At 42.0% G+C, this 18,682-nt stretch overlaps 1 protein-coding gene across 1 annotated transcript in view; it reads left to right on the top strand.

Moving 5' to 3' along the window:
• Positions 1-8,707: 8,707 nt before the first annotated feature.
• The window catches only part of UBR4 (ubiquitin protein ligase E3 component n-recognin 4), a 110,656-nt gene continuing 100,681 nt past the window's right edge, over positions 8,708-18,682 (top strand). Inside the window, exons 1-10 of the mRNA XM_081086402.1 lie at positions 8,708-8,801; positions 8,916-9,055; positions 9,765-9,867; positions 9,987-10,128; positions 10,280-10,404; positions 13,404-13,528; positions 14,097-14,156; positions 14,308-14,498; positions 18,038-18,137; positions 18,268-18,405. Of these exons, the coding sequence (XP_080942528.1) occupies positions 8,753-8,801; positions 8,916-9,055; positions 9,765-9,867; positions 9,987-10,128; positions 10,280-10,404; positions 13,404-13,528; positions 14,097-14,156; positions 14,308-14,498; positions 18,038-18,137; positions 18,268-18,405 (1,173 nt within the window). The 5' untranslated portion in view covers positions 8,708-8,752. The remainder of the gene's footprint in view (positions 8,802-8,915; positions 9,056-9,764; positions 9,868-9,986; positions 10,129-10,279; positions 10,405-13,403; positions 13,529-14,096; positions 14,157-14,307; positions 14,499-18,037; positions 18,138-18,267; positions 18,406-18,682) is intronic.

Below are 18,682 nucleotides of genomic sequence, written 5' to 3' on the forward strand. Positions count from 1 at the left end.
TTCTCCAGCCAGGTTCTGTAGCCATGTTCCCTCGCTAGGTTCTCCAGCCAGGTTCTGTCCGGGTTCTCCAGACTGGTTCAGTCACCAGGTTCTAGTCAGGTTCTCTTGCCAATATCTGTAGTCAGGTTCAGTCCAGGATCTTTTGCCATGTTCTCTCCAGCGAAGTTCTTCTGTCTCTAGAGAACGTTCTGTGTAGGTTCTGTGCCAATTTCTGTCTCTCTCTCTCTCTCCTAAGTTCTGTCTGCTGTTGTCTTGTTTCAACTGTATTTATACCAGTTGATTCAATCCTATCAATCTCTATTACAAAGGTTAGGGCGTTTCTTATCTCCATTCCAGGGAGTAAAGATTATGTAGCTTAAGCATGATTGTTTGTAGTGATTAACTACCCGCCTGGCACTTAGTTAAGGAGTTTCATCCCCTCCCTTACTTCAGGGAAAAATTCCTACCTGGGGAAACAACCTTTCTAGGAGAGGCATCCCCTCCCTGACTTCAGGGAAAAATTCCTACCTGGGGAAACAACCTTTCTCAGAGAGGTGACCTTGGTTAAAACACACAGCGCTAAGGGGAGCAAACATATTAAGAACAGTATGCCATATATGCCAGGCCCTTTGAAACAGCAAGGATGGACCGGCTCCCGGCAGGTGGGGTCCCTCAGCCTGGCCTGCGCCCTCTTGCAGTCTGGGAGTCCTCAGGGGATGTCCAACTGAGGGCTTAGGTCCCCTCTCCACAGGCCTAAGCTGGCAGTTGGACATCCTTAGAACTGTCATGGAGATGCTCTGGCCACCAGCACTGCACTCACCAGCCATGAGCCTGGCTTCTGGCTGAGTGGCGATCCCCCTGTGGGAGCGCACTGACCACCACGGGGGGCAGCTCCTGCGTTGAGTGTCTGCCTCCTGGTAGTTAGTGCACGTCATAGCAACCCCTCATTCTGTTCCCCTGTTTGGTTGATTTGCATATTACCCTTTTATTATATAGGATGTATATTATTGATTTCAGAGAGGAAGGGAGAGGGAGAGAGAAACATCAATGATAAGAGAATCATTGATCAGCTCCTTCCTGCATGCCCCCTACTGGGGTTTGAGCCCGCAACCGAGGCATATGTCCTTGAGTGGAAATGAGCCTGGGACCCTTCAGTCCACAGGCTGATGCTCTATCCACTGAGCTAAACTGGCTAGGGCCACAAAAACCATGCTTAAATGTGGACTGTATAAACAGGCTATTGGCTGGATTTGGCCTGCAGGCCATAGTTTGTCAACCCCTGATTTGGAACACAAAAATTAGTACTGTGCTGTCAGTATTGTGTTTCTCAAGTTTTATTTGCCTTTCAAAAAAATGAAATGAGAGTGTCAGAACGATGGAAGTATTTCTTGAATATCAAGTTGTGGCCACTGAGTATAGGACCAGATCGGAGCCTGTGCTGTGCAGGTGCTGTGGGGGGCTTGCTTAGGTGCCCAGGCTGCTGCTTAACTTCTGTGGTTCCGCTTTCATCTTCTGCAGCTCCTGTGGGTTTTTTCCTGGTCTGCCTGCAATGCTTTTCTTCCTTGCCTCCAGGGATCTTCTATTTTTCTGTTGCAATCTGGCTACTTTCTGTTTCCCTTTCCGATGTCCTGGTTCCATCATGCCAGCTCTTACTTTCTATCTGGCAGCCTATTAACCCATTGAATTCCTCCTTTTCTGACTATGGGGGATGATGACAAATGTCTTAAGAGACTGCTCAGTACCCTACTATTCTGCTTTCTGCCCCTGTTTTTTCATACTTTTATAGTTGGAATTGACCTTTGGATTAGAAGAAAAGGTAGTTAAAAAAAATTCCTAGGTCTAGACCCTGTTACATTTGGCTTGGTAACCAAACTAAGGAAACAAAGGAGGAATGGATTAGCATGAATAAACTGGGAAGGTACTTTCGAAAGTGTCATTGGATTTTTTAAAGAAAAAGGTAATCTGAGTTTTCTTTAAAGGGGAGTTATTTTTAATATCTTTTTAAAAAAATTATTTATAATTTACAGAAAGGAAGGGAGAGCAAGAGAGAGTTAGAAACATCCATGAGAGAGAAACATCTATCAGCTCAGCTGCCTCCTGCACACCCCCTACTGGGGATGTGCCCACAACCAAGGTACATGCCCTTGACCGGAATCGAACCTAGGACCCTTCAGTCTGCAGGCCGACGCTCTAGCCACTGAGCCAAACCAGCTAGGGCCATTTCCTAAAGATCTTGAAAGGGAGAGAGGGATGCTAATGCCATGCTCTTTTGCATTTATATGCTATCGGACATATGTTTGTGATTAACTATAGAAAAAAAGCCCACCACCAACTGATAGAGTATCACTGTGAAATTAGTTCTGGTACTAGTTAATGTTCCCTGTCTTAGTGTCACATTCACCCCAGGTTTGTCAAGAATGTGAGGGACATATCTGAAAGCTTGCAGTTCTTTGGTTAATATGTATTAAATGTGGCATAGAGCAGATGTTCAATAAACATATGCTATTTTAAAATATAATTCATTAATGGATTCATTATGCTTATTTGTTTCATGATTGTATCATGAAACAAGTAAACAACGGATTCTATACTTGGAGTTTAGAATACTTGGATTCTATACTTGGAGTTTACTGATGAGGTAAAAGGGGTTAGTCGAGTTTCCAAAGTTCCCCCAAAAGATTTGAGAAGTATGTAATCTAAGAGGGTGAAGGGAGGCGAATCCTTCATCTTTTATTTTGCCCTCTCAGATTTCTACCTCTTCCTAAAAAAAAGCTAGACATACCCAGACCCTTCCAGTTCTTTTTATTTACATGTCGAAGTGGATTGCTCTGACCTGGTGCTTAGCTGCTGCTCCCCTTTGTACTCTGCATCACATTTATTTTGTGTGAACTATGAACACCCCCTCTCGCAGCAGTGTGTCAGTGGTGCTGTTGCAAGTTAGAAGAAGCAGATCAGATGTTTGAGGAAGATAGCCTGACTGCCCAGAGGAAAGAATTTTGAAGTCTCTTTATTTTTCTCCTTCTGTGTTAGATCTGTCTTCAATTTCTTCGTCCTTTCCCTTCCTACCTAACTTCTTGTCCCTTATTCCATTTTTATTTTTTTTTCATTTCTTTCCATTCTCTGATATCCATCAGGCTCTTAGGGAATGCGGATGGGGTCAGGAAGTGTGGCAGCACATCTTTATTAGGTGACTCATACATACTTGTTTCTTTAAAGTCAAGAGATATGACATTGTTATTGACCACATGTCTATTCCCTCCTCCAAGTGGTTTGAAAACTAATTTCCTCAGGTTTATCCTTAATTTGCCCTAAGCAAATTATAAGTGGAGCTCAGACTGCTCCATTTCCCCCTCCTATGCTAGTGTCCATCCTTCCCCCAAAGTGCATTCTTTTTTATTTATTTACTAGGGGCCTGGTGCACGAAATTCGTGCACTGTGTGTGTGTGTGTGTGGGGGGGGGGGAGAGTGTCCCTCAGCCCAGCCTGCCCCCTCTCACATACTGGGAGCCCTCAGGCGTTGACCCCCATCACCCTCCGATCGCCTGATCGGCCCCTTGCCCAGGCCTGATGCCTCTGCTAGAGGTGTCAGGCTTGGACAGGGGACCCCCATCTCCCCCCGATCACTGGCTCTGACCCCCGCCCAGGCCTGATGCCTCTGGCCCAGGAATCATGCCTGGGCAGGGGACCCCCATCTCCCTCTGATCGCTTGCTCCACCCCCCGCCCAAGCCTGACGCCTCTGACCCAGGCTTCAGGCCTGGGCAAGGGGACCATCATATCCCCCCAATCCCCGGCTCAGCCCCCCGCCCAGGCCTGATGCCTCAGCCAGAGGAGTTGACCCTCATCACCCTCCTCCGATCACCAATCACCGGATCGGCCCCTTGACCAGGCCTGAGGCCTCCGGCAGAGGTGTCAAGCCTGGGCAGGGGACCCCCAGCTCCCCGCGGTTGCAGGCTCCGACCCTGCCCAGGCCTAACGCCTCTGGCCTAGCCTGGGCAGCGGGGACCTGCAGTGGCAGCGGCCCCGCGATCGTGGGCTTCGCTTTAGGCCCAGGCAAGGGACCCCTAGCTCCTGGGACTGCCAGCTTCGACCATGCCCAGCTCCCATCGCTGGCTCCACCCCTACTTCCTGCTATCACTGGCCAGGGCAGCAAAGGCGCCTGATTCTCCGATCATGGCTGGGGGGCAGGGCAAAGGCGGCCCTGGGGCCGCCTTTGCCCTGCCCCCCAGCTCTTAGCTCCCCCCTGGGTTTCCGATCACTGTCAGTGGCAGGGGGCTTCTTCCTGCTTTCCCTTTCGCCTCCCTGCATTGTGCCTACATATGCAAATTAACCGCCATCTTTTTGGCAGTTAACTGCCATTCTTAGTTGGCAGTTAATTTGCATATAGCCCTGATTAGCCAATGAAAAGGGTAGCGCCGTACGCCAATTACCATTTTTCTCTTTTATTAGTGTAGATTTATTTTAAAAAAAGTGCTCCAGGCATGAAACAGCTCTGGCCACCAACACAGGCATCAAGCTAGGATGAACTAAGGACTGTATGTCTGCTTAGCCTCTGACAGGTATAAGAGCAACACCACCAATCAGGGGTCTTCTTGCCCACTGCTAGGAGGTCCAAAGTGCATTCTTGTTTCTTTATTGGAATAAGGCAATTGTGTTTTCTAGGGCAGGAATAGGGTTTGTTAAATCATACTGGGGCAACATTGAACCAGGTAATTAAATGAGTTTATTCATATATTTTGCATCTGTTTCATTGACTGGGAATGAAAACAGAGCAAGTTCATCCTTTGGGTGGCCGGGTTTTTTTGTTTGTTTTTGTAGTTTTGATAAACCTATTTAACAGAAAACATGGGGGTAAGCAACTCTGACGTTTTGAAATGAAGCAGAGAAGATTAACAACTCAGTAAAATACATCAAATTATGGAGTGGAAAAACTTTAGAACAATGAATAAGAAAGCATAAGGATGGAAGTGAAGGAACAACTAAGTCAATGCAGAAGTAAGGGGATTTAGTAGGGAGTTTTCTGCTGAATGTGGTGTGTCCCTTATTAATGTGATGGTCACTAGGAACTTTGCTACTTGGTTTAAAGGTTTTTGTTAACCTGACAAATAAGGAGAAGTGATCGTTGGTGGGCAGGAAGGTCCTTGTACATCGTGTGTTCCATAAATACTTTTTCTTGGTGAAGGAGTTGTTACAAGATAAGTAACTGATCTTTGATAAGTACCCATTTATCCATGATAAATCCCCAAATAGCAAAATGTTTGCAATGCCAGACTCTTAAGTGCTATTTGAGGTAGTTCATCATTCACATTGGCACCTTCTGAATCTTGAGCTTGGGTTTTTGGCTTCTGTGTTGCTTTGGCATGTGGGTAGAATCCTTACTGTTTACATTTCCCTTCCTAGGCTGATACGTGTGGTTAGAGAATTAACTCATTGAGGAAACTATGTAACCACATTGCTCTGCTTGTTAATAAAATACAGTTTAGTCTTTTGCCTTCTTGTTTCATGGATTGTGGATTAGCATCTGATTTGAAAGAGAGAATGACATAAATGTATCCAGCCTTTAGACCTAGTTGGGCTCTAGACTTTCACTGAAGAGGGCATTTCTTCAGCCAAAGATCAGGGATGTGATTAAAAATCACCGAATCTGTGCCCTGGCCAGGTGGCTTAGTAGCTTGGAACATCATTCATCCACCAAAGGATTGTGGATTCAATTCCTGGGCAGAGCACATACCCAGGTTGTGGGTTCGATCCCTGGTTGAGGCACGTACAGGAGGTAACCAGTCGATATTTCTCTCTCACATAGATGTTTCTTTCTCTCAAAATCAGTAAAAAGCGTATCCTCAGGTGAGGATTAAAAAAAAAAAAATCACCGAATTTGTTGTGATCTAGCTGTATTCTACCAGGAAAGGAGTGGGGTCAAGGAGAACTCTGGTACCTAGTGAATTTTAGGTTTGGGCAACAATTAGGTTATTTCCTCCCTTGAGTTACTGATTGTTTATAAATTTATTGTATATGGACTAGTCTTGTTTGGTCTTCATAAGGGATCACTGTAATCTGTATTACCACGAACAGTATTTTAAGGGCTTTGGGCTACCCCTTTTGGCAAGTACACGATATTATTAGATTTTGGTCTTTGCCAATCAGTAATATAGGACAAAATGGTATCCTGTTATGTTTTTACTTGAATTTCCTTTAGCCTTTGCCATTCACTAAACCAGATACCTTGAACAGGTATTTAATTTTAATTCTCTAAGCTTCACATTCTCGGTCTTGAATGTAGGGATGATAACAGTGCCTTCCAAGTAAGGTTGCTATAAGAATTAAGTAAGATAATACCTATAAATGAATGGGTAGGGTATCTGGCATATGGTAAGCACTAAATAAATCTTGGCCAAATTATTTTCTTTGTAGTGAATCAGAAATCCTGCACCATGAGAAGCAGTATGAGCCATTCTACTCATCTTTTGTTGCACTTTCTACACACTATATTACAACAGTTTGCAGCCTCAGTAAGTATTCCACTCTTGTCACTCTCTCCTGAGGGCTCGTGAGTAGGGGGTTGTGTATCCTCCTGCGAGGGTGCCTGAACAAGTTTTAATGAAGCCTGTATTTTAGCACTTTTGGCCTGTTCACCCAAGAGCTCAGTACATGTGTTGTTTGATATATTGACTGTGAGGCTGAAGTGAGTTACAGAAGTTTGAGGTTAAGTAAAGCTTGCAACTGTCGGTGTGATCAGGCTCTGCAAGTTCTTTACCTAGACCAACCAAGAGGGATTTAAGAACTACTTCCTTTGGACACCTGTTCATATCCCATTAAGTTTGCCTTCTTTACCTTTGTAATCAGAAGCATTTTTTTGACATCATAAATGCACTTACTAGTGTGTTCATTTCTGGGGTGGTTAGGGGGATAGGTGGGTCTCAACCTGGGGTTGGCAGCCAGTAACTAAGGCTCTATTCCTTACTTGGTTTTGGTGAGAAAGGGAATTCTCCTTTTGTGTCCTCCGGTATTTGAAAGATTTCTACTTCAAGTCTCTATCTTCTAAATTTTTCTACTCAAAAAGTGACCAAGCTCTTATTTTTCACTATTTCTGGATTTTTGCATTTTCAGATTTTTATTGAAAATTCGAACTCTCATAGTTCTGAAAAATTGTAACGATTTGTTTACTTAAATAGATTCTAAGCAAGTAAAATGAAAGGAAGTTCCAGGGTTGCTGAATAATCTTTGAGTGTCCAATGCGGTTTATTATAGGTTACTGGTGAAAAAATTACTTTTAACTTGAAGGAACTTTGTTAAGGGAGCCCCTTGCAAAAAGGCATTTAGAATCTGTGGGGAAAAAGAGGTAGTATAGTTTTGTGGCTAGGGGCGTGAACTCTAGAGCCAGACTTCCTGAATTTGACTCTGGCTGTGTGACTGTGGGCAAGCCATTTAACCTCTCTGTGGTATCTGTTAAAAAAAAAAAAAAAAAAGGGAGAGCGGATAACAATAATACCAACCTCAGAGAATTGGTTTAAGGACTGAGTTAATATACTTGCAGTTCTTGGTGCTTACAATGATGTATTTCTTATTATAATTATCTTCATTTCTAGTAAATATAAGGTAAGTTGATTTGTAAGCAATTGAGGGTTTTCAATGCCAAGATGCTCTTGTGCCCCCTTGGGTTGTTGGTTCTGAACAATAATTATCATGGAAATATTGGAAATGTTGGATATATGGAGCTCAATAAATGTTTTGTTTGATATATTGACTGTGAGGCTGAAGTGAGTTACAGAAATTTGAGGTTAAGTAAAGCTTATTACTTTCTCAGTTCCCCGGAACCAACTTCAGTCGGTGGCAGCAGCCTGTAAAGTCCTGATTGAGTTTTCTCTCCTACGCCTGGAGAATCCAGATGAGGCTTGTGCTGTGTCCCAGGTGAGAGTGATGGGCTCATCTCTGGCTCTTATTCTGAGGTAGGGTTGTGATTGACTAGTGGAATGATGGAGAAGGGGTGGCATAGAGCAGGGGTTGATAAACTTTTTCTGTAATAGGCCAGATAGTAAATAATTTGTTGACCATCCAGTCCTTGTTGCAACTAGTCTCTGCCTTTCCAAGCTCTGCCTTTGTGGTGTGAAGGCAGACACAGACACTACGTAAATGCATGAGCGTCACTGTGGTCCAGTGAACTTTATTTACAGAAACAGGCAGTGGGCTGAACTGGGGCTGTGCTGTTCTAATCTGTGGTAAAAAGGGCTGCAGAGGCTTTTTCAAGGATTCCAGTTACATGTCTATAGGGCCAGGTAAGTAACATAAAATGAGTAAAGCGTGCTAGTCGAGATGGGTGCATGACCCAGCTATAAAGGGCCCAATCACTATTTGGCTCCAGCTCACTATTGTTATGTAGTAACCGAGACTCAGAGGCTCATTGCTATATCTGTGAATTATTGAGAGAGAGAAGAAATCTGGATTTGTACGTTAAACCTTCCATGTTTTAAAAAGTTAGTATAAACTTCAAATTAAAAACCAGTAGCATTGTGAGAAATGTAGGACAAACCTGCAAGCCAGATATAGTCAGAGGGCCATTAACTTGTGGTCTCTGCTTTAGTGTTTTTACGCAAGATTGCAGTTCTTGGTAGGAATCTAAATTTGGTCCCATGCCAGTTAGAAGTCTCAAAAGTGTAGGATCTTCTAAAAGACATATTTGAATTTGTTTTCTTTTCAGAAACACTTGATTCTCCTCATCAAGGGCCTGTGCACTGGCTGTAGCCGATTAGACAGAACTGAAATTATCACGTTTACAGCAATGATGAAATCTGCCAAGCTGCCACAAACAGTGAAGACACTCTCAGATGGTGAGTGTTCCTTTGCCAGGCCTGGTAATTTGGCCACTTCCCTGGCCTGCTTTTTCCTGTTTTGCTTTCTAAAGGCACTCTCCTCATCTCTCTTTTTGCTTTTGTATTTCACAGTGGAAGATCAGAAAGAGCTGGCCTCACCAGTAAGCCCAGAGCTGAGGCAGAAGGAGGTACAGATGAATTTTTTGAACCAGCTGACATCAGTTTTCAACCCTAGAACTATAGCATCACCGCCCGTAGGGCCACAGACTCCGGTGAGTTACTTCAGTCAAATGTTCTTATTAAGACAATAATACTAGAAAAATAAGTAACATATTTTATATTTCTGATATAAAATGATATACATGCCTGTGGTAGAAAAAAATTGAAGAATACAAATCAAAAAGAAAAGTAAGGCCTGGCCAGTGTGCTAAATGGTTAGAGCACCTACCCACACTGAAGGGCCTGGGTTGCGGGTTCAATCCCTAGCACTGGTCTGGGCATGTGCAGGAGGCAACCAGTCGATGTGTCTCTCTCATATTGATGTTTCTCTCCCCCTCCCTCCCTTCCATTCTCTTTAAAAATCAATGGAAAGGTATCCTCGGGTAAGGATTAACAACAACAAATAAAAACAGAAGTAAAACTCACCCCAACTTCTCTGTCCACAGTTATTATTTTTGTGACCATTTTCTAACATTTCTCAATGTGAATAAACAAATGTAAAGCATGTTCTCTGTGAAAGGCATCACTCTATAGTAGTTGCAGGATATATAAAATATATTAAAGCTATATATTTTCCCCCTCCTTTTTAGAAAATGACTTGTATTTTCCCCAACATTAGAGAGGAATCTCTTCTCATTAACTGGGAGTCTGAAGAGCGTCCATGAACTTGCTACTTAGTATGGACAGTTGGTTCGGTTCTGAACTCCAGGGCAACAGTCAACAGATGATCATAGGCTTTTCTCATCCTTTGTTTCTCTTCAGGTGGAAGGAGAAAACGATGAGCAGTCATCCACAGACCAAGCCTCTGCAATCAAAACCAAGAATGTGTTCATAGCTCAGAATGTGGCTAGTCTTCAAGAGCTTGGTATGACACTTAATTGGTTCCTCTGCTGGCTTCTCTGCTTTCAAATATTCCTTGAGTGGAAAATAATCCAACAGCAGACAGAAGCTGGTTTGTAAGGTCAAGCCTTTTCATTCATTCAGGTGGCTCAGAGAAACTGCTGCGTGTCTGTCTGAACCTGCCGTATTTCCTACGCTACATCAACCGGTTTCAAGATGCAGTGCTGGCAAATTCCTTCTTTATCATGCCTGCAACAGTAGCAGATGCCACTGCTGTTCGTAACGGGTAAGGTGCTCCAGGGGACATGTACTTTACAGTCGAATGCTGTTCTTAAAAAGAGAGAAACTGGGTAGTTTTTATGGCATGCCTACTTTTAGATTATAGAAGCAAGTGATTCAAAGAGACACTTTTGTTCATCTTTTCTGTTACATTCCAGTTTTCATTCCCTGGTGATCGATGTAACCATGGCATTGGATACCCTTTCTCTCCCTGTGTTGGAACCTCTCAATCCTTCTCGTCTGCAAGATGTGACAGTCCTCAGCCTAAGTTGTCTATATGCAGGTGAGAAGTTATGTCCGATCTCACTTTCTTAGTCAAACACAGGTATACTTTCCAGAAACCATGAGATCTTTCTAAGTACACTCTCCCCCTTTACCTTTGCTTCCTTCCTTCCCTAATAAAGATATTAGGGATCATCTAATACCTTTCTACGTGAAATGAGGTCTCAATAGGAATCTTGTAGGTTGTCCTATTAACTAACAGCTAGCATTGTGTTATGTGCATATTTGGTTTTATAGTGTGTGCAGATAATGTCTACTGTATGAAAAGCAATATGCCAGTGCTATTGGGATATTGAGGTAAGTAATCTGTAATTCCTGCCCTCAAGGAACCTATACCCAAGAGTGGAGAGCAGATAGAACCACATAGCGTAATATAAAATAGGAGATGCTAAAGGCAATAAGAGAAGTATAGTGTATTAGGGACACCCAAAGAAGGGAGCGATTGAGTGTTGCTGTGGGAGCAGGTTTGAGGAAGGCTTTGTAGAACAGGTGGTATCTGTTTATATTGGTAAATATGATGAATGTTATTCTTCATGCTTCCACAAAATCCCCTTCCTCTTGATCACGCTGCCTTGAGAGTGGGGCCTGACAGCTGGTGTTTACTCTCTTAAGTTATTGTTACCATGACTATTTAACTATCATAATCCTGGAATGTCTTGGAAGGTATAACCGTTTCTGATGTTTACTTGGTTCTGTAAGTGAGGATTTGAACAGTCTAGGAAGTCTGACTTTGGGGGCACAAAGAAATTACTGAAGTTGGTCACCTTTCTACATTCTTGGAACAGCTTATGTTGAACATCCCTGTTCAAATAGGAAGCTAACGTTAAATGCACTTCCACTAAGGAAGAAAGTAGTCATGAAGGAATTAAGTTCTGTTGATGCATCTTGTAGGGCACGCAGGATTTTGGTTTGGCTATCCCTAGACAGAGATAAAAGCAGGACCAATAGTATGCTAGACCTTGAGGAACATACTGGGGTGTGTGTGTGTGTGTGTGTGTGTGTGTGTGTGTGTGTGTTGATTAGTGAATGTTACAGCTTCCAAGAAAGTAGGCCCCAATCCCAGAGGGCTTAGGAATGCAGTCTAAGTCATTTGGACCACATCCTCTAACAGTAGAGACCATTAAAGATTTTGAAAGGTTCTATGATCTGAGCTATATTTTAGGAAGAACATTCAAGCACTAATATGCAGGATATTTTGGTGTGGGGAAATAGTAGAGGCAGGAGGATCTGTTAGAGGGAATTTGCAGTCACTCAGGTAAGAACACACTAATGGCCTGAACTGGAGCAGCAGCAGTGGGAGTAGAAAGCTAAGGAAGCATGTGATCGTGCAGTCTCTCCAAGCCCACTTCCAGTATTTATATGCTAGTCCTCTACCGCTGATCTTTGCAGTTTTAAATTTGGGGTTTATTAATTTCAGTTTTCAGGAAATTTCTTGAATATCACATGGATCTCAGTGTGTTTAGTAAGTAAGGATTAAAGATTCTTTAAAAATTCTAGTTGGATGAAAGATCCCAGATTTGGTTTGTTGTTGAAATTTGATCACTTTGAGTTAGATTTAAAGAATGAAATTTGTCCTTGATGCCTTCCAGAAAAACAATGTGGGATTTTTTTCCCCGGAATCTTAAAAAAATAATAAAAATCATTAAAAATATATTTTAAGCCCTAACCAGTTTGGCTCAGTTGATAGAGCGTCAGCCTGCGGACTCAAGGGTCCCAGGTTCGATTCCGGTCAAGGGCATATACCTTGATTGTGGGCACATACCCAGTAGGGAGTGTGCAGGAGGCAGCTGATCGATGTTTCTCTCTCATCGATGTTTCTAACTCTCTATCCCTCTCCCGTCCTCTCTGTAAAAAATCAATAATATATATATATATAAAATTTAAAATTAACATTTTATTTATTTTTTAAAATATTTTTTAAATTGATTTTTAGATAGAAAGTAAGGGAGAGGGAGAGAGAGAGAAACATCAGTGTGAGAGCAAAATGTTGACTGACTGCCTCTTGCACCCCCCTACCAGGGATTAAGCCTACAACCTGGGCATGTGCCCTCTGTTGCTCGAACCAGCAACATTTTGATGCACAGGATAATGACCAACTAACTGAGCCACACCGGCCAGGGCAGTAAATTCTATTTTTAAAGCAGTTTCAGGTTTATAGAAAAATTGAGCAGATTGTATAGTTTCCATATACCTTCACTCCCCCACATACTTTCTCTTATTAACATTGCATTAATATGATACACTTGTTATGATTGAGGCATCAGTATTGATATATTATTATTAACTGAAGTTCATAGTTTAGATTAGGGTTCCCTTTTGTGTTGTACAGCTATGTGTGTTTTTACAGATGCATAATATTATGCATGATACAATACAATTCATAATCATTGTATCATATAGAATAGTTTCATTGCTCTAAAAATCCCCCATACTTCACCTAGTATACTGTTGCCTCTTTCTTATCCTCATCCCTCACCTCTAGTAACCACTGATGTTTTTATTGTCTTCTTAGTTTTACCTTTTCCAGATTGTCATATAGTTAGAATCATGTAGTATGTAATCTTTTCAGATTGCCTTTTTTTTCCCCTTAGAATATACATTTAAGTTTCTTCCATGTCTTTTTATGGCTTTATAGCTCATCTCTTTATTGCTGAATAATACTCCTTGTATATGTACCACACTTTGTTTATTCATTCACCCTCTGAAGGACATCCTGATTGCTTCTATTTCTTGGTGATTATGAGTAAAAGATACAATAAATTTACGTATGCAGGTTTTTGTGTGGACAGTTTTTCCGCTCATTTAGGTAAATACCCTTGGAGTATGATTGCCTCCTTTTTGTCTAATGACCCTGCACAACGAAGCTGGATTCTCAGATCACTAACAATTACTTTCAGTAATCAAATCACTGAATTGCTTGTGAGTGGGTTTTTTGTTTCAGCTTTGGTAGATTCTTCGGACCATGCCATGATTGAAATCTGTGCATCTTTCTTTTTTCAGGTGTGAGTGTGGCAACCTGTATGGCCATCCTTCACGTGGGCAGTGCTCAGCAAGTGCGGACAGGGTCCACAAGCTCCAAAGAAGACGACTATGAGAGTGATGCAGCTACGATTGTCCAGAAATGTGTAAGTCACCCTCTGGGGATACGGATGCCTTGACTGTTCAAATGAGAGACTATGGCCAGTTCCTTTCTTCCTTGGTAGAGGAAAAGCCGTGGAGTACTCTAGGTCTAAGGTAGGCATTCAGTTTGTTTATTTGGCAGACTGGTTGACCCTATAGAAAACACTGCCATGTTGTGGTGGCAGTGGACCTTAAAAGATGAGTCATCCAGTCAGTGTATATATCTGAGGGCTTACTGTGTGTCAGTGGACTTTTAGTGGAGACATACAATACACAAGATAATTTCCAATAATGATAAGTGTATAGGATGAATAAATGTGTTAGAAAGCAATCTGGGTATGTTGGGCCTGGGTGTGTTGCTTTAGATTGGTTGGAGGGAACACCTCTGAGGTGATGTGAGCTGAGGGAGCCAATGCCGTGTGAGGATGAAGGAAGGTGTGATGCAATTGTATCATTGGAAAGTGACTTGAGGATATTTAACTCTCGAAGCTGAATTAATTGAGATAGGATTTAGCATGTATAATGAAATATGTCAGCTTGCTCAAATTTTTGTGTATGTTTGATATTGGACAGCTTGAAATTTATGACATGATTGGACAAGCAATCTGCAATTCTCGCCGGGCTGGTGGTGAGGTAAGAAGCACATCTGTGCTACATTCCACTCTTGTAGCGTCTAAGATGTGTTCCTGTCTTGTAGCCTATAAGAAGTCAATGTTCATATCTTTCTTTTCTGCCTTTTTCTTATTTATTTATTTACAATTACCTTTTATACCCTTTTCAACAGCACTATCAGAACTTCCAGTTACTCGGTGCCTGGTGCTTGTTAAACAGCCTTTTCCTCATATTGAACCTCAGTCCTACTGCCTTGGCTGATAAGGGGAAAGAGAAAGACCCACTGGCTGCCCTCCGAGTCAGAGACATCCTTTCTCGTACCAAAGAGGGCGTGGGCTCTCCTAAACTGGGGCCTGGAAAAGGGTATGTGTCACTCCTGCCTTGTTTTGTTTTGTTTCCCTGACATTTTCTGTTGATGAGGGCTAGTTTAACTCTTCTAATCTCCACATCAGTAGAAAAATTTGCCTCCATACCCAGTTGAATTTAACAACTAAGCTAATGATCATAATCTACTATCTCTACGTCATAGCTGTATGATTTTGGTGGCAGTGGACTCATTTTTCTATGATCTTGTTTCCTCATCTGTAAGGAGAAAATATCTATGTAATACATATTTAGGATTTTTCGAGGTTCAAATCAGGGAAGAAGTGCTTTTGTATGATGGGTTTGGTTGATTTGAAGGTGATGACTCAACTTGCATGTTTACCTATAAAAGCGAGGATTTTGTCACGTCCTTCTGGCTTGCTTCCTAAAATACTTGCTACTGTTTTGAAGAAATCTGGGCATTAAGTCCTGCTTGGTAGGAAAGAAGAGATGGCTTCTGTGCTGTTCAGGGTTTTGTTTTCTAAGCCCAGGCATTTCTGGATTGTATTTCTTCATTCTGTCCCAACAATGTACTAGGTAGTTTCTATTCAGGCCTTGAGGCTGTAGCACAATCAAAGCAATGTCCTTGCCTTTGTGGAGTTTATTTCTTTCTTTTTGTGGTTGTTAATCCTCACCCAAGGATATTTTTTCCATTGAATTTTAGAGAGGTTGGAAGGGAGGGTGTGTGTGTGTGGGGGGGGGGGGCGGTGGTGAGGGGGGGGGAAGGAACATCAACGTGAGACACGTCATTGATTGCCCCCTGCACATGCCCCGACTGGAGCTAGGATCGAACCTGCAACCCAGGTATGTGCCATTGACCAGCAATCGGATTTGAGACCCTTTGGTCCACAGGCTGATGTTCTAACCACTGAGAAGAACTGACCAGGGTAGAGTTTATTTTCTAACTGGAACGACAGAGAACAAATATACTAAGTTCATAATAGATTATTATATATGAATGTTGTGAAGAAAATAAGCCAGAGCAAGGTGACAGAGTGATGGGCTGTTATTTTAGTTAGAATGGCCAGGAGAGAGCTCTAAAGATGAGGTGTAGAGAACATAAGTGAAGTGACACAGTGAATGTTGCAAATATTTGGGATAGAATTGTACACATTTTGAGGTAAAAGTATGCGTTGGCATTTTTTTTTAAAAATATATTTTATTGATTTTTTACAGAGAGGAAGGGAGAGAGAGAGAGAGTTAGAAACATCAATGAGAGAGAAACATCGATCAGCTGCCTCCTGCACATCTCCTACTGGGGATGTGCCCGCAACCCAGGTACATGCCCTTGACCGGAATCGAACCTGGGACCTTTCAGTCCGCAGGCCAATGCTCTATCCACTGAGCCAAACCGGTCTCGGCTGCGTTGGCATTTTTAAGGTTTAACAAGTTTAGTATGGCTAGAGTGGAGAAATTGAGGAGGGAGATTAGTAGAGAATTAGGTCAGAGAGGTGACTAGGGGCCAAGTCACCTAGGGCCCAGTGTAATCTGTAGGTGTAAGAGGTTTTTGACACCTACAGAGTGATATGATCTGATTTATTAGTGACTTGATAATACAGCTTCTGTGTGGAAAATAGACTGTAGGGTCATTAGACAAGAAGGAGGCAGAACAGTTAGGAAGCTCATGCATTACTTCAAATGAGAAAGGAAGGGGATGTGGAGTAGGGTGGTGATGGTAAAGGCAGAGAAGAGGTCATATTGGGATATGTTTTGAAGGTATAGCTGATGGGATTTGCTCATGGCTTGAATGTTGAGTGTGAAGATATGACATCAGAATTTTTGGTGAACCCAGCCGGTGTGGGTCAGTGTTTGAGTGTTGATCTATGAACCAGGAGGTCAAGGTTTGATTCCTTGTCATGGAACATGCTCAGGTTGCTGGCTCAATCCTGGCAGGGGACTGAGGGGGAGTGCAGGAGGCAGCTGATCGATGATTTTTATCATTGATGTTTCTATCTCTTTCTCCCGCTCCCTCACTCTCTGAAATCAATACAACTATATTATGAGTCTATCTTCACTCTTGGTATTGTAAAGGGAAATGCCAAAAAAACACACACCTATATTCTTAAAGTAGCAGTTACATTTTTAAAATGGCTGTTGTTTCGTGAGATTTAAAAAGAGTACATGTACATTTTATAAGCTATAAACCATAAGAAAGAGGGGAAAAATCACCCAAATTGGTAAACGTTCTACCAGACATCAGACATTTTTCTGTACACATATATATGTTTTACAAGATTAGGATCACTGTTATGAAATATTGTTGACATCTTTTCAGTGAACAAACTATGTAAGTTTTTAATGGCTGACAGTATTCCACTATATAATTACATCATAGTTAATTATCTTATTAAACACTGAAGTTGTTTCAAGCTTATTTTGATAAACAATACTCTATTAAAACTTCTAAAACACAAATCTTTGTGAACTTGTTTAATGATCCCCTTGGAGTAAATCCCTAGAAGTGTAATTGTTAGGAGAAAGGGCGCACACTTATTGAAACATTTGCAATGTTTCGCCAAGTTCCTCTTGTCTGCATTTCCACCAACTGTGTGCATGTGCTCATTCTCCCAGGTCCGCTGTGAGAAGGTTATCGTTAGGCCTCATGTTTGCTAACAGAAGTGAAAGATGTTCTTATATTGCTCTTATTTGTATATCTTTGGTTACTAGTGTGATTGTGGTTTATTGCTCATCTTTGTTTCTTTTGTAAACTGCCTATGTCCTTTGACTCAGTTTTTCCTCTTTGGTGTTTGTCCTTTTTTACTTATTGATTTACATGAGCTTATTTTAAATTGGATATGCAAACTTTGTCATGCCACTCAGACAAAAGTTTTATAGAAGTTGGTACTTTTTAACGCTTTCTTCTCAAAAGAATGACTTTTAGAAAGTTCAAACACCATTTAAATGTCAGCATCTTCACATGACTCAGTGGCTGGGTAGCTCAGTTCATTACAGTGTCATCCTGATATGCCAAGGTTGCAGGTTCGGTCCACACTCAGAGCATGAATATAAGTGGAACACTAAAAATTAATGTTTCTCTCTCTCTCTCAAAAAAAAAAAAAAATCAATAAAATACCATGGGCTTGGAAGTTTCTTCCAGTCCTGGAATTCTTTTTTCTTTTTTTAGTTAGACCAACAGCTTTATTAAAAAAATTAAGACAGAGACAACATACTTTAAGGAGATAAATAAGAAAGAGGACAGCGAAGTCTCCCTACTGCCACGATCCTGGCGGCGTCGGCCTCAGTTGGGGCATCCGGGAGCCCTGCAGCCGGAGGCCCCGTCCTGGAATTCTTAACCTGAAGCCTGTGGATCCTTAGGCAGTCTGTGGATGGCCTCCAGGGAGACTGTGCACTTCTGAAATTACATGCAGATTGTGTGTGTGTGTGTGTGTGTGTGTGTGTGTACTGTTTTCTCCCCTGGGGAAAGGTCCATAGATTCTGAAAGGGGTCTAGGACCCCAAAATGACAAGATCCACTGTTTTTATGGTTGTAATTTATTGTGAGTTATCTTAAGATTTGTGTTTTCCTTTTGCTTCGTGTAGGCATCAGGGATTTGGGGTGCTCTCGGTAATTTTGGCAAACCATGCTGTCAAGCTGTTAACATCCCTCTTTCAAGACCTGCAAGTGGAGGCTCTGCACAAGGTGAGCGGATTGTACTCAGGGAATCAGTATATCGATGGCTGGATCTACTGGATAAGCTAGTGGGAGCTAGCAGATCAGGTTATTTCCTGATGATTCATAACATTAATTATCTTCTGTTGTTTACCTTCAGGGCTGGGAGACAGATGGTCCCCCTGCAGTCCTAAGCATCATGGCTCAGAGCACCTCCATACAGAGAATTCAACGGCTGATTGACTCTGTTCCACTGACGAACTTGCTGTTGACATTACTCTCAACTTCCTACAGAAAGGTGGGTGGGTCATGCCATTGGTAATTGGAAGATCTTATATAGCATAACCTTCTCAGACTACATTCTTACTGTGACCTTTATAAATGCCAAATTTGTGGTAATAGTTTTAAAGATTAGAGGAACTCTTAAATTATTCTAAACATTTGAATCAGCTATTGGCTGTTAGCGTTGTGACACATTTGGCTACTTGGTGATTTGTGACAATTGGCATGCTGAAGGAAAAACACAGTACACTATGGAAACACCGTTTTTAATTCTTGTCCGTATTTCTGGTTTT

The sequence above is a fragment of the Myotis nattereri genome (genome assembly GCF_964212035.1).
Source record: "Myotis nattereri genome assembly, chromosome: 3".
NCBI lineage: Eukaryota > Metazoa > Chordata > Mammalia > Chiroptera > Vespertilionidae > Myotis > Myotis nattereri.